The 26516-nt window shown below is 41.4% G+C and overlaps 1 protein-coding gene across 1 annotated transcript; it reads right to left on the bottom strand.

Annotated features, from left to right (window-relative positions):
• Positions 1–491: 491 nt before the first annotated feature.
• Positions 492–26484, bottom strand: DCTN5 (dynactin subunit 5). Its single transcript, XM_004373338.2, has 6 exons — positions 26343–26484; positions 25540–25608; positions 18095–18213; positions 14605–14716; positions 10126–10228; positions 492–2569 (listed from the first exon to the last, which is right to left on the bottom strand). The coding sequence occupies exons 1-6, from the start codon at positions 26388–26390 to the stop codon at positions 2472–2474; spliced, it is 549 nt and encodes a 182-aa protein (XP_004373395.1). The 5' UTR covers positions 26391–26484; the 3' UTR covers positions 492–2471.
• Between the last annotated feature and the right edge of the window lie 32 nt (positions 26485–26516).

The following is a 26516-nucleotide window of genomic DNA, read 5'->3' as shown; positions in this document are numbered from 1 at the left end:
GTGATTGAAAATATGGACTCTGGAGCCAGAATGCCTAGATTCACCATTGTATTAGCTGTAGCATTTTGGGCAATTAATTTAGCCTGTGTACCTTGGGAACAATAACTGTACCTTACAGTTACTGAGATTAAAGGAATCAGTAAGCAGTTCAGAATAGTACCTGGTACATGGAAGACACTCGATGTTAACAATTGCTATTATCCCCTGTATGTGCTAATATGGCACAATCGCCAAGATATATTATTAAATAAAAGAAGCAAGGTATAGAATAGCACAAATAGCATGCTCCCATTTGTGTGAATAAAAACAGAGGTTGACACACACACACACAGACACACACACAGACACACACACAGACACACACACACACACACACACAGACACACACACCATCTCTGGTAGGACCAAAACCTGTTCAGAGTGGTTGTCTCTGGGAAGTAGAACGTGGGACTAGAATTCTGGATGGGGAAGATCTACTTCATTATATATATCCTTCTCCTTCTCCACTATTTGGATTGGATATTTGAAGCCCTGTGCTTGGAATACTTAAAGATTTTAAAATCATGTTTGTTGTAAGAGGCTAAAACAACAACAACACACACACACACACACACACACACACACACTTACACATTTTTTCTTGATTTTGGTTGTTTACCAACAAACTGGGCAGTCAGTCACCTAACATGGCAAGCTTCCTTTTGGAGATGTTCAAATACAGGCTGGATGGTAATTAGACATGTCTCAGAAGAGTTCTGCAGTAAGCAAGAGGTTAGCCTAGGGAGCATCTAAGCTTTGCCAATTTCTGATGGCACAAAAGGAGAAGGGAGTTGGGGGAAGATGCCAGAATAAGACAAAAACACTTGCAGCCATTAACAGACTGCTGGTGTCAGATGGGACACAAGCAGATACGTCTTTCCAAGACAGAGCTGAAGAGCACAGGCCATGGAGCCAGACAGACATGGGTGTGACTCCCTGGTCAGTCACTTCTCCGATGACTGATTTAAAGCAAGTTACCTAATGTCTGGAGTTTGTTTTCTCATCTATAAAATGGGAATGACATCCACCTTACTGAGTTGTCATGAGAAATAAGCAATCTTGAGAATGTAGAATGCACAGCCCAGCCCCTGGCACATATTAACCTGCTTGAGGAAGAGAAGTAATACCTTCACACGACTTCTTTCATGGATGGCTCTTTTAATGTACAAACACAAAAAAAGTGACAAACCAGAAAGCAGTTTTACACTGAACTAGCAGCGATGATTACATACAGCTGTATTTGCAAACCCTACAGCCGGATATTAAGTCAAGAAGGCTCCTGCAAGATTCTAACCTTCAAGGTTGAAGGCATCTACCCTATTTGTTTACAGCAGAACCAGACATTAAGCAAGGTCAACCTCCTCAGCCCCTCACTACTAAATCTTCCTTCTTAAGCCAAGGTCAGAGCAGAATCAGGAAGGGCTGTATGACCAGAAGGAGGTGGTAAGAATGGCATTGGTGACTTCACTGAATCCTTGGGGTCTTGTGCCCACAAGACAGTTCTAACAGCCCCACAAGAACATATGTGATTGAGTCCAAGTACAGATATTTTGGTCTGAACTATGTGGGTTTTATGGCCTTTACAGGGTGGGCTGAATGGTTCTAGCCAAACAGCAAGTATCACGAATGCTATGTCTACAATGGGATAAGGCATAGTTTATCATTGCCCCAAAATATCTTCAGATAAGGAGTGACTGCCAAACTAGCCTATCTACATGGGAGACTCAAACCTGGGACTTTGCAACACAGAATCTAGGGTGCTAAGGTCCCTCCTTTTAGTGAAGGCCAAAGACCGTACAATGGAATGCTAGAAAGTCTCTTACTAACCACCCTGGGGACAGCAAAGGTCATTCTGGGAAGAAAAGAAACACTAAGCACCCCTCCCTTCAAGTTTTAGTGCCCTTCAGGAATCTAGGTTCTGAAGATTCACGAACACATTTTTCCAGAATTATGAGCAATGTGGCCACCAGCCAATGTGTTAGCAGCAGGGAAGCTGAGAGTGATCCGTGTGAGTGTGAGCTCACTGTGGGCAGCCTGAAGGCCATGACAGCACACCCGCTACATAACCTCCCTGCTCTGATAAAGTGCTCCTGCTCGGGTGGCCTGTTTCAGGCAAGATCTATCCAGCCACAGGACCACCAGGCCAGGGCATCGGGAACAGATGGTTCTTTGTTCCGAAGATAACAGTATCAAGTTAATAAAGTTTAAGCAGAGCATTTGGAGACAATGCCTCCAGATGTTCTGTTACTAAATTTTTAAGAGCTTAGAGCCTTGAAGGATTGAAAAACTCTGAAGAATTAAGAAAAAAAAAAAAAAAGAGGGTGGGTGGGAGGTGTCAAACACATAAGAGCTCTTTGTAAGTGACGATGGGCTCACTGTATCCCCAAGTTCATCTTAGAGCTCAGGCAAATTCAAGACACGGGGCAGAGACACTAGACTTGTGTCAGGGGCAAAAACTTCTGGTAGTAGCTCTTGGTGACGTCAATCATCAGCTCCTGGGTACACTCCGGGAGCTCCCCTGAGAAGAGTCCTGGGGAAAGAAAGACCTGGTCAACCAAGTGGAGCCATGGAAGGCTTACAGCTCTGATTTCTGTTTAAACCCCTAAAACGCCGTTTTCTTTAGTCATGAGTCTCTAAATGCTAGGTTATCCATATTCAGTACTAATAGAGTATTCCACTGACCATATCTTCTTGATGATGTGATTGTGTGTGTGAAACAAATAATACAGTTTTCGAAATGAAAATTATACTCCAGATAAGAGAGGTCAGTATAGTATTACATGATCCGAAGAGTTGCGCATCTCTCACTATATCCAAGGCTGTTCCAGAGAAGACTTGTCCACTCCCAGGATTCTGGTGTGATATCTACTGAGCGAGTCAAAGTGAGAGTGCCCGTGGGGTAAAAAACTGCCCTGCTGTCCATGCAACAAAGCTGAATCCAATGCCCAAATACGTTAGATACAGACAAATCATGGAAGAGAGCAGGACAGAAATGTCATAATGAAAGACAAAAGATGGGGCAATTATATTTAATAATCTCAGGGGATAAGGCACTCTCATACACTACTGGTGAGAGTGTTCGCTCATACCACCTTTTTGAAGGGCAATTTAGAAATACTGTGAAACCTGTGAGAGGTGGAACTCAACAGGACTGCCTTGTTTTTCCAGGTCTCGAAAGTTTTCTGCCTTTGACAGGGTGCAGTCTTACCACTTTGCTATCACTTTCTATTAGTGGAAAATATTTGGGTTTTCCTTCTCTGACAAGCTTCCGCCTTACATAGGTTCCAACTTTCACGGGTTTTAATGTATCTAGCAAAAAATTAGAAGTTCATTATGCTGGGACCTGACAATACAACTTCTAAGAACTTATCCTACAGGTAATCTTGCTCAATTGCACAAAGATATGTGTATAAGAGTGTTCAATGCAGCAAAGAGTCTAATGGTGACAAAGTACAATAATGATCTGTTATACTAGGGGGGCCCTGGTGGTGCAGTGGTTAAGAGCTACGGCTGTTAACCAAAAGGTCAGCAGTTTGAATCCACCAGCTGCTCTGTGGAAACCCTATGGGGCAGGTCTACTCTGTCCTATAGGGTCACTATCAGCTGAAATCAACTCAATGGTAATGGGTTTGTTTTTTGGATCATACTAGGGGACTAATTAGATACACTGTGGTACATTTATGCAATGCAATGAAAAACATATAATGAGAACAGAAATGAGAATGTTTACCCACTGTGAAGAACGTAATCAATGTCATTGAATAATTTGTGTAGAAATTTTTGAATGGGAATCTAAACTGCTGTGTAAACCTTCACCAAAAACATAATAAAGTATTATGAAAAAAAAGAAAGAAAGATAACCCTATGGACCACAGTTCTACTCTGACACTCATGGGATTACCATGAATCGAAATCAACTGGATGGCAACCAGATTTTGATGAACCCAGGAAAAGCCACCAAACTACATGAAGTGCAATGAATCTTTTTATATGGCCTTTCTAGCCATGATTTTATAACTCCCACAAAATCATTGGCTGGGACTATGCAGATTGAGTGACTTATGGTCTATTGGGAGCGCTGGTGGCACAGCCAATTGTTTGGCTGCTAACCAAAAGGTCAGCAGTTCGCATCTACCAGTTGCTCCTTGGAAACCCTATGGGGTAATTCTACTCTGTCCTATAGAGTTGCTATGAGTTAGAATGGACCACTGGCAACAGATTTCGTTTTCTGGGTTTTATGTCTGTTGAGGTGATTGGTCAGTTTGTGGTCCTGCTGGGAGCATCATGCCTTTAAATTGACAAGAAGTAAACTTATATAAGGGCCAATCCCACAGAGGTTCAGGGGGACCTCACTACCATTAAGAAGAGTCTGGAGCAGAGCACATCCTTTGGACCTGGGGTCCCTGTGCTGAGAACCTCCTAGGCCCAGAAGAGAGCTGTAACACTGAAGATGGTACAAGATGGTGAGAGACAATGGCGGTCAGCTTGCCAGCTCACAGGGTAAGAGCTGAGCGTCTTTGAGCAGGAGGCTTGCCAGTAGAGCTACAAGAGCTGTAACACTCGCCTATACAGCGCAGAGGCCTGAGTGTGCCCTGTGCAGGGGTTGCCTCGGAGGATCTTGTGCAGGGGTCTTCCTACGGCAGGACTACATATTCCTACAGGCTCCTCTGGGCAGGATGCTTGCCAGCGGAGCTAAAAGAGCTGTAACGCTTGTGCAGGGCAAGAGAGGCCTGAGTCTGCCTTGTGCAGGGGTTGCATGCCTCCTCCCCGGGTAGTGTGGTAGCAAGAGATCCCCACAGGCCTGGGTAGCATGGCAGAAGCCTTGGGAACTGTGCAGGCCCCCTGAGCCACGTGGCAGTAGCTGGAGGCCATGGTGACATGAACCCAGCATGTGACCTGATCCATGGTGTGCCTGCCCAGTGACATACGAATGGACATGGGTAATGCTGGGAAGGGCAAGTGGTTCTTGTTTTGAAAATCTGTTGTTAGTGTTTATTGTTTGCTTTCTATTAATAATAAGAATGGCTTTCACTTTGCAAAAAAAACAAAAAAAAACATGTAACCATTAAAAGGAATGGAGTGACTATCTATATACTGATAAGAAAAAATGTCCAAGACATGTTGTTAGGTGAACAAAGCAAGTTCTATAACAGTTTAGAGAGTAGTATAGATATATAGGTATCAACTCTTCATATATCCATATTATATACACACACTCCTATACTTTCATATACATACATACAGCATATATGACAAGATAGAAAAAATAGTCTAAAAAAATACAAAATTCTTACAGGCACCCTTTGCAAATTAGCTGCCCATGTTAGCCCTGCAAACATATATTGGGTCTGCATAGTATTTAATGTGGTTTTAAAAATAGTAGCCAACATTTAGAAGCTCTGAGATTTCACATAAAAATTCAGATTTTTAGTTCCTCTTAAAATATCAGAAGATCTCAAAATATTAGGCCTGCATTCTTAGACAGCTATGACATCTACTACTTCAGTTATTCACATTATCTGCCTGGCTCCTGTAGGCATCTGAGTTTTTGGCTCCTGACCCAGATTCTTTCCGGATGGTTTGTCTTTCATTTTGTTCGATGACTCGATTTCATGCGGTGTTGCCTTCCCAAAATGTGCCAGTTTTCCTGCAACCCTATGTCTCTGTATTGAAAGATGGGGATTGCCAATAGCAGTATCCAGATGGTTAGCATTTGTTTGTAAAACTACATAACATAAACATGGGAAATATCCTGGCACGTGGGAAGTGAAAAAGCACTGGACACTAAACAATAAGGAGTCTTACGTGCTACTTAACGCTTTCCCACTTTCTGCCACCTCTGACAACCTAACCTCTCTAGGCCTCAGCTTCCTCACTCATGCAACTTGAATTCTCCATCATAACCTCCAAAACAGCGTTCATTTGGTTTGAAAAAAACAAGTTGTGCTTCCCTGCCTTCTGTCGTCAACGCTCAACAACCATTGGTTCTAATGAACTTGAATAAGTTTCTAACAGACAACTGAGATACTTCTCTGGCAATATCCTTCTCACCTCAGATCTGATGCTTGTCTGACAATCACTTAAAACAATTGCTGGGACTGTTCTGGTCCAGCACTTGCTAAGAACAGCTAAACTTTTCCATAGTTGGAACCCAGTAGGGGGAGAATTAGGAGCTCTGGTGGCACAGTGGTTAAGCACTCGACTGCTAACTGAAAGGTCAGTGGTTTGAACCCACCAGTGCTCCGCAGGAGAAAAGACCTGGCAATCTGGTCCATAAAGATTTACAGCCTAGGAAACCCTATGGGGCAGTTCTACTCTGTCATATAGGGTCACTGGGAGTCAGAAGCGATTTGACAGCACACAATCACAACAACAAACAACAACTGGAGAATTACTAAACATAAGTCTCTTCTTCCTTTCTGCAAAAGCACAGATACATGAAACAACACAATGGCCAATTTCCTCCCTAAAGAATTTGAGTAATGACAAGAAGATAAAATACTTAGGAATAAATCTAACCAGAGATGTAAAAGACCTATACAAAGAAAACTACAAGACACTACCAGAAGAAACCAAAAGAGACCTAAGTAAGTGGAAAAACATACCTTGCTCACGTATAGGAAGACTCAACACTGTGAAAATGTCTATTCTACCCAAAGTGACCTACAGATACAATGCAATCCCGATCCAAATTCCAATGGCATTTTTTAAGGAGCTGGAGAAACAAATCACCAACTTCATATACAAAGGGAAGAGGCCCCGGATAAGCAAAGCATTACTGAAGAAGAAGAACAAAGTGGGAGGCCTCACACTACCTGATTTTAGAACCTATTATACCACCATGGTAGTCAAAACAGCCTGCTACTGGTACAACAACAGATACATAGACCAATGGAACAGAATTGAGAATCCACACGTAAATCCATCCACCTATGAGCAGCTGATATTTGACAAAGACCCGAAGTCCATTAACTGGGGAAAAGACAGTCTCTTTAACAAATGGTGCTGGCATAACTTGATATCCATCTACAAAAGACTGAAACAAGACCCATACCTCACACCATGCACAAAAACTAACTCAAAATGGATCAAAGACCTAAATATAAAATCTAAAATGATAACGATCATGGAAGAAAAAATAGGGATAGTGCTAGGAGCCCTCATACATGGCATAAACAGAATGCAAAACATAACTGACAATGCACAAACACCAGGAGGGAAACTAGATAACCGGGAGCTCCTAAAAACCAAACACTTGTGCTCATCAAAAGACTCACTAAAAGAGTAAAAAGACAACCTACTGACTGGGAAAAAATTTTTGGCGACAACAAATCCGATCAGGGTCTAATCTCTAAAATCTACAAGATACTGCAAAACCTCAACAACAAAAAGACAAATAACCCAATTAAAAAATGGGCAAAGGATACAAACAGGCACTTCACCAAAGAAGACATTCAGGCAGCTGCCAGCTAACAGATACATGAGAAAATGCTCGTAAACATTAGCCATTACAGAAACACATATCAAAACTACAATGAGATACCATCTCACCTCAACAAGACTAGCATTAATCCAAAAAACACAAAATAATAAATGTTGGCAAGGCTGTGGGGAGATTGGAACACTTAGACACTGCTGGTGGGAACGTAAAATGGTACAACCACTTTGGAAACTGATTTGGCGCTTCCTTAAAAAGCTACAAATAGAAGTATCATACAATCCAGCAATCCCACTCCTTGGAATATATCCTAGAGAAATAAGAGCCATCACATGAATAGATATATGTTCATTGCAGCACTGTTCACAATAGTATAAAGATGGAAACAACCTAGCTGCCCATCAACAGACAAATGGATAAAAAAACTATGGTATATTCACACAATGGAATACTACGCAACGATAAAGAACAACTATGAATCCACAAAACATCTTACAACATGGATGAATCTGGAAGGCATTATGCTAAGTGAAATTAGTCAGTCCCAAAAGAACAAATATTGTATGAGACCACTATTATAAGAACTCAAGAAGAGGTTTAAACACAGAAGAAAACATTCTTTGATGGTTACCAGGGTGGGGAGGGAGGGAGAGGGGTATTAACCAACTAGATAGCAGATAAGAATTATCGTAGGTGAAGGGAAGGACAACACACAATACAGGGGAAGTTAGCACAACTGGACTAAACCAAAAGCTGAAAAGTTTTCTGAATACAACCAAACACTCTGAGGGACAGAGCAGCAGGGGCAGAGGTCTGGGGACCATGGTTTCAGGGGACATCTAGGTCGACTGGCATAACAAACTTTATTAAGAAAATGTTCTGCATCCCACTTTGGTGAGTGGCGTCTGGGGTCTTAAAAGCTAGTGAGCGGCCATCTAAGACACTTCAACTGGTCCCAACCTACCTGGAGCAAAGGAGAATGAAGAACACCAAAGACACAAGGAAAATATTAGCCCAAGAGACAGAAAGGGCCACATAAACCAGAGACTGCATCAGCCTGAGACCAGAAGAACTAGATGGTGCCTGGCTACCTCCAATGACCGCCCTGACAGGGAACACAACAGACAGTCCCTGATGGAGCAGGAGTAAAGTGGGGTGCAGAACTCAAATTCTAGTAAAAAGACCAGACTTAATGGTCTGACTGAGACTGGAGGGACCCGGGAAGACATAGCCCCCGGACTCTCTGTTAGCTCAGAACTGAAAACATTCCCAAAGCCAACTCTTCAGACAAAGACCAGAATGGACTATAAGACATAAAATGATACTCGTGAAGAGTATGCTTCTTAGCTCAAGTAGATATACAAGACTCAATGGACAGCTCCTGTCCGGAGGTGAGATGAGAAGGCAAAAAGGGACAGGAGCTGGTTGAATGGACACAGGAAACCTGGGGAAGAAAGGAGGAGTGTGCTGTCACATTATAGGGACAGCAATGAGGATCACATAAAAATGTGTGCATAAATTTTTGTATGAGAAAATAACCTGAACTGTAAACTTTCACTTAAAACGCAATTACAAAAAAATGTGAGTAATGAGTTTGTACATCTTTGCAACTCAAATTCAATGATCTGAGTGATTAGATTTTTTAATTGAAAAAACAATTAAACCACCCAATGGTAGCTGTCATATCAAATCTATCAAATCTCTCTCTTCATATCATCCTCCATCTGTGAGTTTGTGAATGTGACTCTGTACATGCTACATGATTTCAACTGTGTAAAACAATACGTAGAAGAAAAGAGACTGTTAAGAAAAATGAGCCAGACAGTAGCAGTGGATGTCCTGGGCTGGGCGTGTAGAATGTGGGATTTTCTTCTTCCTTCTGCTTTTTAGGGTTTCCCAAGTTTTCTGGGATGAGCATGTATTACTTTTGTTTCCTCAGAAGTTTTGTAATTTGGAGCTCTGAGGTGGGAAGTAGGGGCATGGAGTTGAGAAGCTTTATCTATGGACATTCTGTCAGCCAGGGTCGAGATGCAATGTATTTGCTTCTGTCAGGTGTCCCAGGTGAATTATTAGTCTCAAACCATCTTTTATGTTTGCTTTTCAATTTGGGGATTCCTTGTCCAATGTGAGAGAAAGTCCATAGCTAGAATTCTCTAGACAGATTTTTTATTTTTCCACCCAGAGCCCAGGCCAAGGGAGATAAGCTTCTTTGCACTTTCCCTGTGCTGGTGGGCAGATTTGTTCTACGTTAACCTTTTATTGGGGTCTTCAAAGGCTACTAGCTGTATTTGAGGATCTCATTTCAACTGCCTGCCATGTGTGGGTCCAAGGCTTTACCTCCCACCCCCACATGAGTATCAAACCTAAACCACCCTATCATAAAGATGGCATCACCCAGGCATGCTTACAGCTTGTTCCCTCTCTTTTTTTTTTTGACTCTTAGTAACTTTCTTGTGACTCCAATTATGCTTTTTAACACATGTTTGTTATATTTTAGATAGCATTTCTAGGTACTTTTTAGCAAGAGAATATTTAAGTTAGCTAGACCAACATATTATTAGAGACAGAATCATGTATTACTTTTGTGATGGAAAATAACCTTGAGTTTTAAAGAGGTTAAAATAAAAATACTCAACATCCAAAGTTACCTGGGCAGCCTGAGAAGACAGTGAATGGTGGCACCACAGTTTCTGGCGGTAATACTGTGTTGTCGAGAATTTTGCAACAGTCTTTCAATACACACCGGCGCCCCTGAAATCAGAACGTTGTTAATAGGAATGTAACCAATGTCACTGAATTGTGCGTGTAGAAACTGATGAATTGGTGTATGTGTGTATATTTTGCTGCGTATATTGTCAACAACAACAAAATAAATTTTTAAAAATGTTGTTAATAGGAAATAGATCAGGAAACGGGAGTAAAGGTTGTCTAGTCTGCTGTGTGGAAGCCTGTTTTATATTTTCTCCATTCATGGTATCATGTGATAGCCAGAGAAACTGACAAGAAGCTTGGCCACAATTCACTGACCAGGAGGAGGAGGCAGAGGGGGTGTGTGTGTGGGGGGGGGAGTGTGTGTGTCTGTGTGTGTGTTTGTGTCTGTGTCTGTGTGTATGTACATTTGGGAGGGGGGGTTGTATGCTAGGGACAGTTGCGGTTATCCTAAGCATTACAGACTATGTGAATTTTGGTCTTCCAAGAGTTGTGTTTAATTTTCTTTTTTACTTGTTTTAGTGGACATTTGTTGTTTTGCATTCCCAATACCCTTGCTCTTTTTTCTGGTAATAGAGCCTATATTTTCCTTGAGGAACCACTCCTATTCCCACCTCAGTTCATATGCTTCACCACCCCCCATCCTGCACCCCAACTCACAGGCCTGGACACAGCCAATTGGTTTAGGGTATCAACATATGAGCCAAATCAGTCATGTGAATTTGAACCTCAGGCTACTTCTGGGACTACTGGAAAAAAAGCAGCTCTTTCCACTGGGGTTTCTAGAGGATACAACGGAATCCTCAAACAGCCATCTTGTTTCCATGAAGAAAGAAACTGCCTGAGAGTGAGCTTCCCAGAGAAAAGCAGAAAAGGGGTGGAGACTAATTCTCATGACCTCACTGGAACCCCTGGAGCCATCTGTACATGAAATTAGGCTCTCCTTCTATACTCATGGTTTATATTAGCCAATACATCCCCTTTTGCACCTAACAGTTTAAGGTTTCTTTGCTCTTTTGTCAATTCTACCTTGAACAGGCTTGACAAATTCAATTGGACATGAAGTTATTCATTCATTTGTTCTTCTACAGGTGAACATTTATCATATGAAGGTTTGGGCTAAACCTTATGCTTGACTTTATCCACCGTCCTCACTTTTCAATGAAATGAGGTCTGGGAGACTCATTTGTTTCTTGGGTTAAGGGAAAGGCTTCTGTATATGCTTTAAAGCTGTGCCTCAGACTACTTGCTGAGAAAATGAAAGTTTCAGTCTTTGTTGGCTGAGTTTACATCACCAGGACCTATAACCTCATTTGTGTTCTGGTTAGACAATCTGATAAAATACGCCTGGCCAAAAATATGGAAATCTTAACAAATGCCAGGACAATGCTAACCTGTCCAGCTCTCAAGATTTTACCAAAAAACAGGAATGACACTTTGGTTTGGATATGTTTAAATTTTCCCCATTAATAAATACTCAAATAATATGTATTTCCAGGAAAGACAGACTGTCAAATTTTTTAAAAAAGCTTATACCTCAAAGGTCTGAATTTCCTAAGTGGCTAAGTTGTCTCCAGTGTATGGATAATAACCTTGGCTCTACTTGACAACATCCTTCGCTCAGAAGAAAGTTAAGGTTACAGCTCTTCATCTCTCCTTGGTAATCCTTCCACAGATTACCTGATATTGGCAATTTCAAAAATATGGTAGTTAGTCATCTCTCCAGTGACCCCTCCCCTCCAATTAATATTAACTCAAAGATTTCCTGTCATGTCTGAGCTCCTGACAATTTAAACTAAGCACATGGGGCACTAAGCAAAAGGAAACAGAACGTGTTGCTTAAAGCATGAAACACAAACAGGGATCCTTAGACAAAGGGTCCCAGAAAAGAACAGTGGAAATGATCTTTTCACTGTATATCACCAGCCACCACACAGTCTGGAGGCACCCGCTTTAGCCACTAGTTGGCCCTTCTGCCACTCAGAGAAATGACGCTTAATTGGGTTTCAGAAGCATTCTGGGTAGACTGATAAATTAAATAGCAGCAAAAAAAAAAAAAAACAAAATTGCAGGTGCTTCTTAGGTATGAACGGATTGGCAACAGCTAAGGAGGTAAAAAGCTCATTCACATTTTCATTTCTCCCTGGAGAACTTTCCAAGGAGGAGTAAAGAACTGTTGCTTGTATTACAACTACATATATATTCTTGAAGAAGCCCTGGTAGTGCAACGGTTAAGCACTCAGCTGCTCTGAACCCACCCAGTGGCTCTGTGGGAGAAAGACCTGGTGATCTGCTTCCGTAAAGATTACAGCCAAGAAAACCCTACAGGGCAGTTCTACTCTGTCGCATGGAGTCAGAATCGACTGGACTGCACCCAGCAACAACAATATATCCTTGTGCAAGTCATTTAGCATCTCTGAGTCTAGGTTTCCTCATCAGTGAAACAGGATGTAAAATCATATCCGTAGGAATGTTGTCAGGATTAAAGATAATAAATCTAAAACTCTTATCACAGATAATGGTGCCTATTATTATTGCAAAAGCCCTCGTGACACAACTGTTAAGCATCTGGTTGCTAAACAAAGGTCGGTGGTTCAAACCCACCAGCCACTCTGCAGGAGAAAAGACCTAGTGATCTGCTCCCGTAAAGATTCCAGCCTAGGAAACCCTGTAGGGCATTTCTACTCTGTCCTACAGGGTCGCTATGAGTCAGAATTGAGTTGACAGCACATAATAACAATTATTATTTCTTGTTACATTTTCCTTTAGGCATTTGGGCAATTCTGATCAACACCTACAACTTCACTATCCAAGAAGAAGTTAGACTACCTCATGGGATGCTATAGGAAGGATTTTGTGTCATGGGAACAGTTGGACTCTAAGAGTTCCTGCTAAATCTGAGATTCTAGAATTCTAAAAGAATCTTTCTGCTGAGATCACCAGAGAATTTGCAAAGGCTCAGCAAATAGGTTTTGCCAATACCAAACAATAGCTATATCATGAACCGATACACTGAAAAGTGGTACAAAAAGCAGAGCACCTGACAATAGGACTAGAATTCCCTAGGCAATGGGGATAGAATTGGGATTTTCAACCTTTCAGACATTTGTTCTGGAGGTTAAGGACAAAGCCGTTATGGTGATGTCTTCACTTTACCAAGGAAAATATCAGGAACAACACAAACCAGAAAATATCAGAAGAAGCTGGCTTAGAAGGCCGGTTTTTGTCAAACAGAGCAAGGAGAGGAGATGGATTTTCCTATCTTCCCTCTTTCATCAACATCAGGCTGAACCAAAGACTTTCTGTCTCTAGTGTGCACTAAGAAAGGAATTCTTCTGGAGTGGGAATATTTGGCAAAACGAATAGTTCCTTTAATTCTCAGTAGCAAGTCAGATTGGCATGTTTTTTGCAGCAACGTGGTTTTCCACTGCACCATCCATCTTTACTGTGCCCTCATTGCTCTTGGAATGTGAAATGCATGATTTCTACAAGTTTTTTTTTTAAATACATTTTTAGGTTTGAGTCTTCTTACCCAGGGTTGACAGATGACTTTGTAATAATGGGAGGGGCCATTAAAAAACATGAAAAGGGTTTGGCTTTTCCTGGAATCTAGTCTGAGGTACAAATTTAAAACGTAGGAAATGTTTTCCCTGAACATTAAGGCAGTTTGGCTCTGATCATTAACATTCTCACCTAGGATGTTCTCATAAACGCCAAACTGAAAGAAGCTCTTTATCTATGAAACAGCAAGAAATTCAACCTTGCGAAGTCTTGGTTGGGTTAAACTGATGTCTAGCTCCTGTGGACCAGGGTCCCATAGATTGCACTGGGCACTGAGCCCCCATTTACCCTACAGGCCAATCACTTGCAGTTTCCCTACGTCGTGCTCTTCAGTGACTCGGAACCTTATATATATCAGTCTCTTTCCTGAAACGCTCATCCTCCCCTTGGCACTGGGACAATTTCTACCCACCCTTCAAAATCCCCTCTAGACTTACTAGAATGGAAGATCCCTGAGGTACAGCAGCAGGTAGGTCATATAGTGGCATGGTTAATCATACTGCCCTGGGTTCAAATCCCAGCTCCACCACTTACTAGCTTTAACAAATACCTAAATATCTCAGGGCCTCAGTCTCCTCATGTGCAAATTAGGATAATAACAGTATCTACCACCCTTGGATGGTTGTGAGGATTAAATAATTCAAGAAAAGAGTTTATCACATAGAAGAGGTTGAACAAAGGTTAGCCATTATTATTAATGCTGAGAAAGCTCCAAATCCAGCAAAAGAGACCCAGCCTCCAGATGACTGGAATCTACTCCTATCCTGCCTGGTCAGAGAAGCAGAATCCCACTGATGTGCGGGAAGAAACTACAGGAAAGTGAGGCTGTTTAGCCAGCTGAGAGTCACCATACTCACAATCACACAGTTCTTCCCAACATGAACATAAGAACCAATCTGAGCTGCGTTGACCACACAGTCTTCCTCAATAAAGACATGGTCCCCGATATGTAAAGGAAAGAAGGCAACTCTAGAGAAGGGAAAGAGACAAACAAACAGAGGTCAAGGTAACATACTTTTGGTCAAGATTCACAGAAGTACACTTCATAATCTCAACTTCATCATCTTGTCTTAGTAAGACTGTTCTTAGCAAGGAAAAAAATCCTCAGACTAGAGAAATTCTAATGTTGGAGAAGATGATGAGACTACTAGCTCAGTATCATTGATATTAGACCAAAAACATGTACAAGGAAACAGCAAGACAGAAGAGGTAAGACCTTCAAAGCTAAGATACCAAATAAACCCAAAACTGTTGCTGTTGAGTCGATTCCGACTCATAGCGACTCTGTAGGACAGAGTAGAACTGCCCCATAGTTTCCAAGGAGTGCCTGGTGGATTTGAACTTCCGACCTTTTGTTTAGCAGCCGTAGCTCTTAACCACTACACCACCAGGGTTTCCAAAGCTAAGACAGAAGACCCTAAATGAAAACTAATGAATGTTTGTTCATTTCTGCTGCCCTTGAAAATATTCACAGATCACATTTTTTAGAAATCTGCTCTATGTTTCAGAGGACTGACATCAGGCTCATGGGCTACAATTTCTAGCAGCCAACATTCTGAAAATTTATATATTCACCAATTCTATTAAGTGTGTACTACATGCCAGACTTTACCTAAGAATTAGGGATACAATGGTGAGCAAAAGAGACAAAATTCCTGCCCTTGAGGAGCTCCCAATTTAGTGAAGAAAAGAGAGATTAAATAAATGATTATATAAGTAATTAGTTATAATTGGGAAAAATGGTATAGACAAGAAATATCAGGTTTTGAGAGGATATAACAAGGAGGATTTGCCCAGACCGGGGGTTTGGGGAAAGCTTAATTGAAAGTGACACTGAAGCCAAGACTTTAAGGATGAGTAAGAGTTAGAAGGCTTTCTCCAGATTTTTGACATTGTTTCCATTCTCTGGGATTCCTCAAATGTCACTGACAGTGGTTCTGTGATAACATTCACAAGTAATTTCAGGACCTTGGGATGTAAAACATTTGGACTAGAACTAATATAAAGTTAGTTATATTGCTTACTAGAGCCCTGGTGGCACATGGTTAAGAGCTCAGCTGCTAACCAAAAGGGCAGCAGTTTGAATCTACCAGCCCCTCCTTGGAAGCCCTATGGGACAGTTCTTCTCTGTCTATAGGCTCACTATGAGTCAGAATCGATACAATACCAACAGGTTTGTTTTTTTAATATGCTTACTAGCCCTTTTCAGTCCTGTGTTCCGTTCTGTCAGGAATATTTTGTCAGAGATGGATATTCTATCCATTTTATAGATACGGACCTATAATTTATTTAAATCTTTCTTAATCCATTAGTATTTCTAGTCTGTACCCCTTGTGCAGCAATGAATTGCTTAATCTCACCAGTGTCTACAGCAGTACTGCTAATTTTTTAATTTTAAATTAAAATTTACAAACTTTATAGTATTTCTGGTTTTGGTATTGGGATATGCAGAGGGGAAAATCCACAGTCACCTTCTATTCATGTGTTACTGTTTACACGCATGTCTATATGTTTCTCATGTGCACTATTCCTACCTAAGTATCTCTCCACCTACCAATAAACCTCTTGTTCATTCCTGGTGCTTTTTCTGGACCATATCCAGCCCAACAGTGCCTTTGTCACAAGGTCATCTTAAGAACTTTAACAGAGTATCAGTCACCGTATGAAACCGCAAAAGGTACCACAATGTTTCTGGTTTGTCCCCAATAGCCTTTGGAGCTAATGAGCAAACATTTTCACAGGAATGATTTACAATGTCTCCCTGATCCAATTCCTGGATGTAACAGAAAGCCTGGAGTCCAATATCATTATGGGAAATGTGGGATTATTTTTGCATAGTATGCTTCTAAGTTTCCTCAAAACTCACAGATAATAAGTATTATAGTTAGCCTGAATTAGCTGCTCCCTTCTCTATGCTTCCATGTCTAACTGGGTTCATACCCTGTGACAGCACCAATTACATTAAATAACTATGCTGTTTCTACCACTAAGTTTCAGGAACCTTGAGGGCAGGAACTCTAAACTGTTTTATCCATCTTTATAAGCCCAGTTTATGGCCCAGTGGTTGGCATGAGGAAAGTACTGAATAAATATTTGTTGAATTACTGAACGAAATGTAGACTGTGCCATAAGTAGGAACCAGGAGGGCAAGTTAGCCTAGAGGGAGAGGGCAAAGAGAATACCCCCATAGCAGCATCTTGGTCAGTTCACCTTTCCATGTCCTTTCTTGAACAGTCCTTATTCCCACTGAGGGGTCACTGGGCCTGACTTAACCCTGCCCTTTGGGTCACAGCTGTTTAGACTAGGGGTGGGTACTTAACTCAAGCTGAGCCAGTCAGATCCCCTCTCCCAAGAATCTGGAACTGAGACATAAGAACTCTAGTTGGTGTCTGTTAAAAGTCAAAATGAAGAACTGACGTAAATATGGGGCTGAGACACCAAGGTTGGTGCCATGAACAAAAGGGCCAGACAGAGCCAGCCTGAGAGAGAGTAAAGGGAAGCAGACATACAGAGAGAAGGACAGATAAGAAACAGTATAATCTCAGAGACAGAGAAAGGTAGATAGAAAGAACAGTTGACTTGATTCTGGCTAATGGTCTAGTTCCAGGTTCTAGTCCCTGGTGAGGCCTGGCTCCTTTCTCTACCCTTAGGTTCCATCAAGTATGCCTATGTCTGTTTAATCAGAGCCCTTTTTGTTTTTGTTTTTTTAAATAATATTTTACTCTGTTTTCGGTGAAGGTTTACATAGCAGTTTAGGTGCCCATTCACCAATTTCTACACAAGTTGTTCAGTGACATTGGTTACATTCTTCACAATGTATGAACATTCTCATTATTTCTGTTCTGGCTGCTCTATTTCCATTAATCTTGTTTCCCTGCCCCGTTACAATCTTATTTCTGTCTTAAAGTAATTGTTGACTGTTTGGTCTCATACAGGTGATTTTTTAAAGGAGCACAGTACTTATGGCTGATATTCATTATTCTGTGAGCCAATTTGCTATTTCACTACAAGGTGGTCTCAGGGGTTAGTTTTGGCTTAAGGTTTGAAGGGTATCTCAGGACAATAGCTTTGGGGAGTCCTTCAGTCTCAATCAGTCTAGTAGGTCTAATTGTTGTTTTTTTAGAGCCCCCTTTGCTTTTGCTAGCTTAAGTGGATTCTGTTTCCAATAACCAACCATCCCAGACTAAGACAACCACCACCAGAGTTGTGCTCATTATGGTGAATTCTTACCCAGTGCCCCAAACAACAGGCTAGGGCCTGCTCATTACATTACAACTAAACACATGGATAACACCTTCAGTAGCAGCATCTTCCCCAAGACTGAAACAAGGTAATTAAACTACACACCCTTTGCTGAATTTCTTGAATGGTGGCCTTATGACACTACGACTTTTCACAACACAATGGCGTCCAACTCTGACATTTGCCAGATCTCCTCGGATAATACAGTCATTCATCACAATGGTCTGTAAAACAAGCACATTTTAAAACAATTACTAACATAGCCTAAAACATAACAACAAAAAACAATAGGCAACAACACACTAATTGGAAGTTATGTTATGATCCACTAAGTCACCCGTTCTGTCAAAAGAGAAAATTTGCAAGGGAAAAAGAATTGTCCTCATGACACTGACTGTAGAATGTTAGAGATGTTCCCCGTCCCTCAGAAGCTTCGCCCTTAGATTCCACGAGACTGAGTCCAGCACAACTAGACGGTGCCTGGCTACCACCAACAACTACTTTGACAGGGATCACAATAGAGGGTCCTAGACGGAGCTGCAGAAAAATATAGAACAAAATTTAAACTCACAAAAAAAGATCAGACTTACTGATCTGACAGAGACTGGAGAAATCCCTGGAGTATGGCCCTCGGACACCCCTTTAACTCGGTACTGAAGTCACTCCTGAGGTTCGCCCTTCAGCTAAAGACAGGCCCATAAGACAAACAATAACACACATAGTACAACCATGTACATGAGATTAACCAGGCAAACCAGTCCAGGCACAAGGATGAGAAGGCAGGAGGGGACAAGAAAGCTGGATGAATGGAAATGAGGAACCCAAGGTTGAGAAGGGGAGACTGTTCACATGTTGTGGGGTTGGCAACCAATGTCACAAAGCAATATGTGTATTGATTATTTAATGAGAAACTAATTTGCTCTACAAACTTTCACCTAAAGCACCATAAAAAAAAAAAAAAAGCTTTGCCCTTAATATTCCAAATAGGACTCACTGAACAAACCTTTACTGAGAGCACCTAAAGCAGACCTAGTTTATGCACCTCCTTAGATTCACTCAGCACCACTTGCCTCCCAAGTCTTAGCTGCTTGTTCAATGAGAGTCCTGACTGTTCCCACCTTTGTCTTACCTGTTGTCTTAGTTATCTAGTGCTACTATAATAGAAATATCACAAGTGGATGGCTCTAACAAACAGAAATTTATTCCCTCTCAGTTGAGGAGGCTGTAAGTCCGAATTCAGGGTGCCAGCTGTAGGGGAAGGCTTTCTCTCTCTCTCAGCTATGGGGAAAGGTCCTTGTTTCCTTTCAACATCTGTGGGCCCGGTGTTCCTTGGAGATCTCCACGTGTCTGGGCATCAATATTCCTCCGAGTCTAGGAGGTTCTCAGCACAGGGACATGCTCCACTTCCAGCTCTTCCTTCTTAGTGGTGGTGAAGTCCTCTCCTCTCTGCTTGTTTCTCTCTCCTTTTATCTCTTGTAAGATAAAACGTATGTCTCAAAAAGCAGGGCCAAGATGGCAGAGCAGTCAGATGCTTCTTGTGGTGCCTCTTATAATAAAGATCCCAAAAAACAAGCGAATCGATTATATGTGACAATCTAGGAGTCCTGAACATCAAAGACAAAGTTGAGGAATTGGACTGAGCAGCAGGGGAAGGGAGACGGTTCAGAAGCAGCGAGGAGTTGCCAGACCTCACCCGGCAGGAACTGACACCTTGCAGGCTGGATCAGCTAGCGCACGCGGTGAGGCAAGCAGTAGCGCTCGGGATACACCTTCCACATCGGGAGAAACCAAGCGGCAGAAGGTTAGCTCAAACTTCCAGAACCAGTGAGAAATGGCACTCAATCGGCAAAAGATAAGTACAAGCATCTAACCCACTATGTGGATCAAAAAAACCCTCCTTTGGGAAATACCTCTCTCCCAATTACCTGACCCCTCCTCGCTCTGCTCTAGGTCCTGGCCCAGCTTCAGAGACTGCTGCACTCCCTGGGCTAGAAGTAGCACCCACAGCGCACTGCGAGCCATTCTCCCAGCTTTGGAGAGGCAACAAATCAACAAACAAGAAAAAATAATCTGCCAGCTCCCCTAAACCAGGAACTCAGGGTAGGCACAGTCCCTTTGCCTAGGCACAGGCATAAAGGGTCCAGGGACTTTGAATGCCTTTCACCCCTGCGTAGACCTGTGTGGGCCCATTTCAACAGCATAGGCCCTCTTTAGCACAGTATACCAGGGTATATTAGAGTTTTTGAGTCGTGCCACCTCAGCAAGTGAAGGTCCCGAAAGCTTGACTCCATCCACGTCATTAAGATCAACTCTACTTTGAGGAGGCAGCTCCTCCCCAGTCGTCTTTTGAGTGTCTTCCCACCTGGGCAGCTCATCTTCTAGCACCGTCTCAGACAGTGTTCCACGGCTATTCATAAGGTTTTCACTCACTACTTCTTTTCAGAAGTAGACTGCCAGTTCCTTCTTCCTAGTCTGTCTCAGTCTGGAAGCTCTGCTGAAACCTGTACGCCATGGGTGACCGTGCTGGTATCTGAATACCGGTGGCATAGCTTCCAGCATCACAGTAACTTGTAAGCCCCCATAGTATGACAAACTGACAGACACATGGGGTCACGACTCAAAATGAGAAGAAACAGCTGCAAACATCCATTAATAACTGGAACATGGAATGTACAAAGTATAAATCTAGGAAGATTGGAAATTGTCAAAAATGAAATGGAATGCGTAAACATCGATATCCTAGGCATTACTGAGCTGAAATGGACTGGTATTCGCCATTTTGAATCAGACAATCATATGGTCTACTATGCCAGGAATGACAACTTGAAGAGGAATGACATTGCATTCATCAGCAAAAAGAACATTTCAAGATCTATCCTGAAGTACAATGCTTGTCAGTGATAAGATAATATCCATACGCCTACAAGGAAGACCAGTTAATATAATTATTATTCAAATTTACGCACCAACCACGAAGCCCAAGATGAAGAAATTGAAGATTTTTACTAGCTTCTGCAGTCTGAAATTGATTGAACATGCAATCAGGATGCATTGATAATTACTGGCGACTAGAATGCCAACGTTGGAAACAAACAAGGATCGGTAGTTGGAAAATATGGCCTTGGTGATAGAAACGATGCTGCAGATCACATGACTGAATTTTGCAAGACCAAAGACTTCTTCGTTGCAAATACATTTTTTCACCAACATAAACGGTGACTATACACATCGACTTTGCCAGCTTGAATACACAGGAATCAAATCGACTACATCTGTGGAAAGAGACAATGGAAAAGCTTAATATCAGTCAGAACAAGGCCAGGGGCCGACTTCGGAACAGACCATCAATTGCTCATATGCAAGTTCAAGTTGAAACTGAAGAAAATTAGAACACGTCCACGAGGAGCCGAAGTACGACCTTAGGTATATCCCACCTGAATTTAGAGACCATCTCAAGAATAGATTTGACGCGTTGAACACTAATGACTGAAGACCAGACGAGTTGTGGAATGACATCAAGGACATCATACATGAAGAAAGCAAGATGTCATTAAAAAGACAGGAAAGAAAGAAAAGATCAAAATGGATGTCAGAAGAGACTCTGAAACTTCCTCAACATCGAGTAACTAGAGCAAAAAGAAGAAGACATGATGACGTAAAAGAATTGAACAGAAGATTTCAAAGGGCAGCTGGAGAAGGCAAAGTAAAGTATTATAATGACACGTGCAAAGAGCTGGAAATAGAAAACCAAAAAGGAAGAACACACTCGGCATTTCTCAAGCTGAAAGAACCGAAGCAAAAATTCAAGCCTCGAGTTGTAATAGTGAAAGATTCTATGGGAAAAATATTAAACAACACAGGAAGTATCAAAAGAAGATGGAAGGAATACAGAGTCATTATACCAAAAAGAACTGGTCGATGTGCAACCATTTCAAGAGGTAGCATATGATCAGGAACCAATGGTACTGAAGGAAGACGTCCAAGCTGCACTGAAGGCATTGGAGAAAAACAAGCCTCCAGGAATTGACTGAATATCAACTGATATGTATCAACAAACGGATGCAGCACTGGAAACGCTCACTCATCTATGCCAAGAAACTTGGAAGACAGCTATCTGACCAACCGACTGGAACAGATCCATATTTATGCCTATTCCCAAGAAAGGTGATCCAACAAAATGTGGAAATTATCTAACAATATCATTAATATCACACACAAGTAAAATTTTGCTGCAGATCATTCAAAAGCGGCTGCAGCAGTACATCGACAGGGAACTGCCAGAAATTCAGGCCAAATTCAGAAGAGGACGTGGAACAAAAGATATCACTGCTGATGTCAGGTGGATCCTGGCTGAAAGCAGAGAATACCAGAAAAATGTTTACCTGTGTTTTATTGACTATGCAAAGGCATTCGACTGTGTGGATCATAACAAATTATGAATAAACTGTGATGAATGGGAATTCCAGAATACTTAATTGTGCTCATGAGGAACCTGTACATAAATCAAGAGGCAGTCGTTCCAACAGAACAAGGGGATACTGCATGGTTTAAAGTCATGAAAGGTGTGTGTCAGGTTGCATCCTTTCACCATACCTATTCAATCTGTATGCTGAGCAAATAATCCAAGAAGCTGGACTATATGAAGAAGAGGGCATCAAGATTAGAGAAAGACTCATTAACAACCTCCAATATGCAGATGACACAATCTTGCTCGCTGAAAGTGAAGAGGACTTGAAGCACTTACTGATGAAGATCAAAGACCACTGCCTTCAGTATGGATTACACCTCAATATTAAGAAAACAAAAATCGTCACAACTGGGCCAATACGCAACATCATGATAAGTGGAGAAAAGACTGAAGTTGTCGAGGATTTCATTTTACTTGGATCCACAATCAACACCCATGGAAGGAGCAGTCAAGAAATCAAAAGATGCATTGCATTGGGCAAATCTGCTTCAAAAGACCTCTTTAAAGTGTTGAAAAGCAAAGATATCATCTTGAAGACTAAGATACGCCTCACCCAAGCCATGATGTTTTCAATTACCTCATATGTATGCAAAAGCTGGACAATGAATAAGGAAGACTGAAGAAAAACTGAAGTCTTTGAATTGTAGTATTGGAGAAGAATATTGAATATACCATGGACTGCCAGAGAACGAACAAATCTGTCTTAGAAGAAGTACAACCAGAATGCTCCTTAGAAGCAAAGATGGTGAGGCTACATCTCACATACTTTGTACGTGTTATCAGGTGGGACCAGTCCCTGGAGAAGGACATCATGCTTGCTGAAGTAGAGGGTCAGCAAAAAAGAGGAAGACCCTCAACAAGATGGACTGACACAGTGGCTACAACAATGGGCTCAAGCATAACAATGATTGTGAGGATATCACAGGACCGGGCAGTATTTCATTCTGTTGTACACAGGGTTGCTATGAGTCGGAACCAACTTGACAGCACCTAACAACAACAACAGTATGGCTATTATTAAAAAAAGAAAATAATAAGTGCTGACAAGGATGTGGAGAAATTGGAACCCTCATCCACTGCTAGGAGGAATGTAAAATGGTGAAGCTGCTGTGGAAAATAGTTTGGCAGTTCCTCAAGAAAATAAATATAGAATTACCACATGACCCAGCAATTCCACTCCTGGGTATATACCCAAAGAAACAGACAGCAGGGACTCAAACAGATACCTGTACATTAATGTTCATTGCAGTACTAACCAATAGCCAACGAGCCCTATAAAGGAATAAAGTTCTAGAACGTGTTATGACATGGATGATCCTCTAAAAACATTATGCTAAGTGAAATAAGCCAGACACAAGAGGACAAGTACTGTATGATCCCATATATAAAATTTCTACAATAGGAATATCGACAAATATAGATAAGGGTGACCGTGGACTGGGGGAGAGGGGAATGGAGAAATAATGGATATAGTATCTCTGTTGGGTTGATGAAAAAGTTTTAGAAACAAACAGTGGTAATGGCTGTACGACACTGTGAATAAATTAATGCCACTGAATTGTACACTTAAGAATGGTTAAAATGGCAAGTGTTTTGTTATATATATATTTTACCACAATTAAAAACATATGTATATATGGAAGAACTAGAAGTTAAAAAAAAAAAAAAAGAAAAGAAGAAAGTGCCTATAAGGACTATGCAGGGAAGAAAATTATACCAAAGCACAGACTGTTCTAATACTTCACTGAATTCAACAATAGAAACGTTGATTGAACTCAACCATGGACAGGGCAGAGGTAACAAAATGGATGAATAAAAACTCAACCAGTAATTTTGTTGTATGTTTTTTAATCATCTAAATTAAATGTTATTATTTGAATATTGGGATATTTCCAGTTTCTTTTGAAAAAGTCAGAGGCTCTGTAAATATAGGTCTGTGCTTCCACATGGCAACAATCAGCTTGAGCTTAGATGGGTCATGCATTTTCTAATTCACCAGGCCCCGCTACTCTGTATTGTTCACATCTTGTCTTCTTTATTCATTTGATCCCTGTCTAACCCCACAGGCACTGTGACACCTGATATAAGAACGCAAGAAAACAGAAACGTCAAAATTCTGAAAGGGAGGAGGCTGGAAATGTAACAGCAAAAAACTGGAAACAACCTAGCTATCCATCAATAGGAGGGTGGATAAATGGAATTGTATACAGCAGTGAAAATGCACAAATCACAGTCACATGCAACAACATGAGTGAATCTTAGAAGCATGGAGTTGAGAATCATGGCACATAGTAAGTACAATGTGTTTCTTATTGCCATTATTAAAATAACAGAGCAAAAAAAGTAGGTTACAAAAACACAAGTAAAGCTAACCAATGTCTATTATTTAGAATACATATGTATTTGGCAAAACTATTTTTGGAAAGTAATTATAAAACAAAATTCTGGAAAGTGGTATCCTCTCATAGTGAGGGAGAAGACAGGGATAGGAGAGGAGCGGAAAGGTAATACTGTGTTATTAAGCACAGGTAGTCCCCAACTTACAACAGGGTTCCCATCTGATGACTCCATCTAAGTCAGTTCTGATCTAAGTCAAACACTTCATTTTTTTTTTTTTAAGTTTTCATTATTATTGCCTTTCATCAGTATCTTTATAAATCTGACTTTTGTCTTTAGGGGTTGGAAACAGTAAATATAAACATCTGCAAGTGAACCTCTGAGAATGATAACATCTGAACCACACACTGTAACACGGTAGGTAGTGCATATTCCTAATGATAGACTGTACCCCCCGCCCTCAAAAAAAGGATGGTTGTAAGTGCTGTTTGTCGTAACTCGAACACATGGTAAGTTGGGGACTACCTGTGTTGATTATACTCCAGTTCTTCATAACTTATATATGTCACGTACACACTCTTGTGTGCACCAAATATCACCAATAATTCACCTTTTTAAAAAGAAAGAGATCTGGAAAATGTACAATAAATAGGAGACACAGCAACATTTTATCTGCCCTGCTAAAGTGTTACTTAGCAGGAAAAAAAGCAAAGGTGTGCATCCTCAACCTGGCTTTGTCCCTTACCTTGCCATTGAGGACGATGTTCTGGCTTCCACACAGCACTGACTGCCGACTAACTTTGTTTCCAGATGCCTGAAAGGTACAGCAGAAAGGCAAGATGAGCAGAACAGTTATGGGCTGCTGGTTTCCATCAAGAAAGCTCATGTCGGAGAGAAAAGAACTTGAAATGAGGGGCAGTCTACAATGGAATAAATCCCCGATAACAAAAAAACAAGGATGCATTAAGAAACTAGGGATTAAAGGAATGGATTCAGAATTTGGAAACTGTAGATCTATAGCTTAGTAGCCATCAGAGAAAGGAATGGATTCAAATTGCTATTCCATGTTTCGGTTTTATAAGCCTAAAATGAGGACACTGATTGTACCACCATCATAGACCTTTTGAGAATTCAACAAAATAGTAACGCTGATTGAGTACTTACTCTTTTTAAAGCACTTTACACATATATCATTTACTGACGATAAAGAACCTAATTGTCCTTAGCATACAGTAACAGATTAAGAAACGTTAACTTTAAAAAATACAAAGGCCGAAAGCCTGGTGTTGTAATTAAATATTACGATGGAAAGAACTTGGTCCTGCCTTCCAGAAGGCACTTCATCTCTAAAGAAAAAAAAAGGAATAAATACAAAAGGGTAAACTGGCCATGCAAGGCAAAAATAACAAAGCCAGGCCATATACGAAGCGTCACCAGGTAATCCCAGACTAGCTGCCAAACAGACCTGGGATGGGGATGGGGATGGGGCTGGGACTGGGTGGGGACGCAGGCTAGCAAAGGGGAGGGCAGATGTCTGGACACGCGCACCGTTTCAATGTACTCAGACTTGTTGTAAAGCAGCTCGCCCAACTCCATAGCTGACCACCTCCTCCTTACAGCTCCGGCTCTTGTCAAACTCTGTCCGACTTCGTTTCCGGCTACTTCCGGCTACTCCTCCACTTCCGCTCTAGGCGGTCTCATCCACAGCTCGGCTATCCTCTA

The sequence above is a fragment of the Trichechus manatus genome, unplaced genomic scaffold (genome assembly GCF_000243295.1).
Source record: "Trichechus manatus latirostris isolate Lorelei unplaced genomic scaffold, TriManLat1.0 scaffold00024, whole genome shotgun sequence".
Classification (NCBI taxonomy): domain Eukaryota; kingdom Metazoa; phylum Chordata; class Mammalia; order Sirenia; family Trichechidae; genus Trichechus; species Trichechus manatus.
This window is presented reverse-complemented; position numbering and strand designations above follow the sequence as displayed.

Coding starts and splice junctions, on each gene's coding strand:
- DCTN5 (XM_004373338.2), bottom strand. CDS start 26,390: ATGGAGTTGGGCGAGCTGCTTTACAACAAGTCTGAGTACATTGAAACG. Junction 25,609..26,342: donor AGTCTGAGTACATTGAAACG/GTGCGCGTGTCC, acceptor TGTACCTTTCAG/GCATCTGGAAACAAAGTTAG. Junction 18,214..25,539: donor ACATCGTCCTCAATGGCAAG/GTAAGGGACAAA, acceptor CTTGTTTTACAG/ACCATTGTGATGAATGACTG.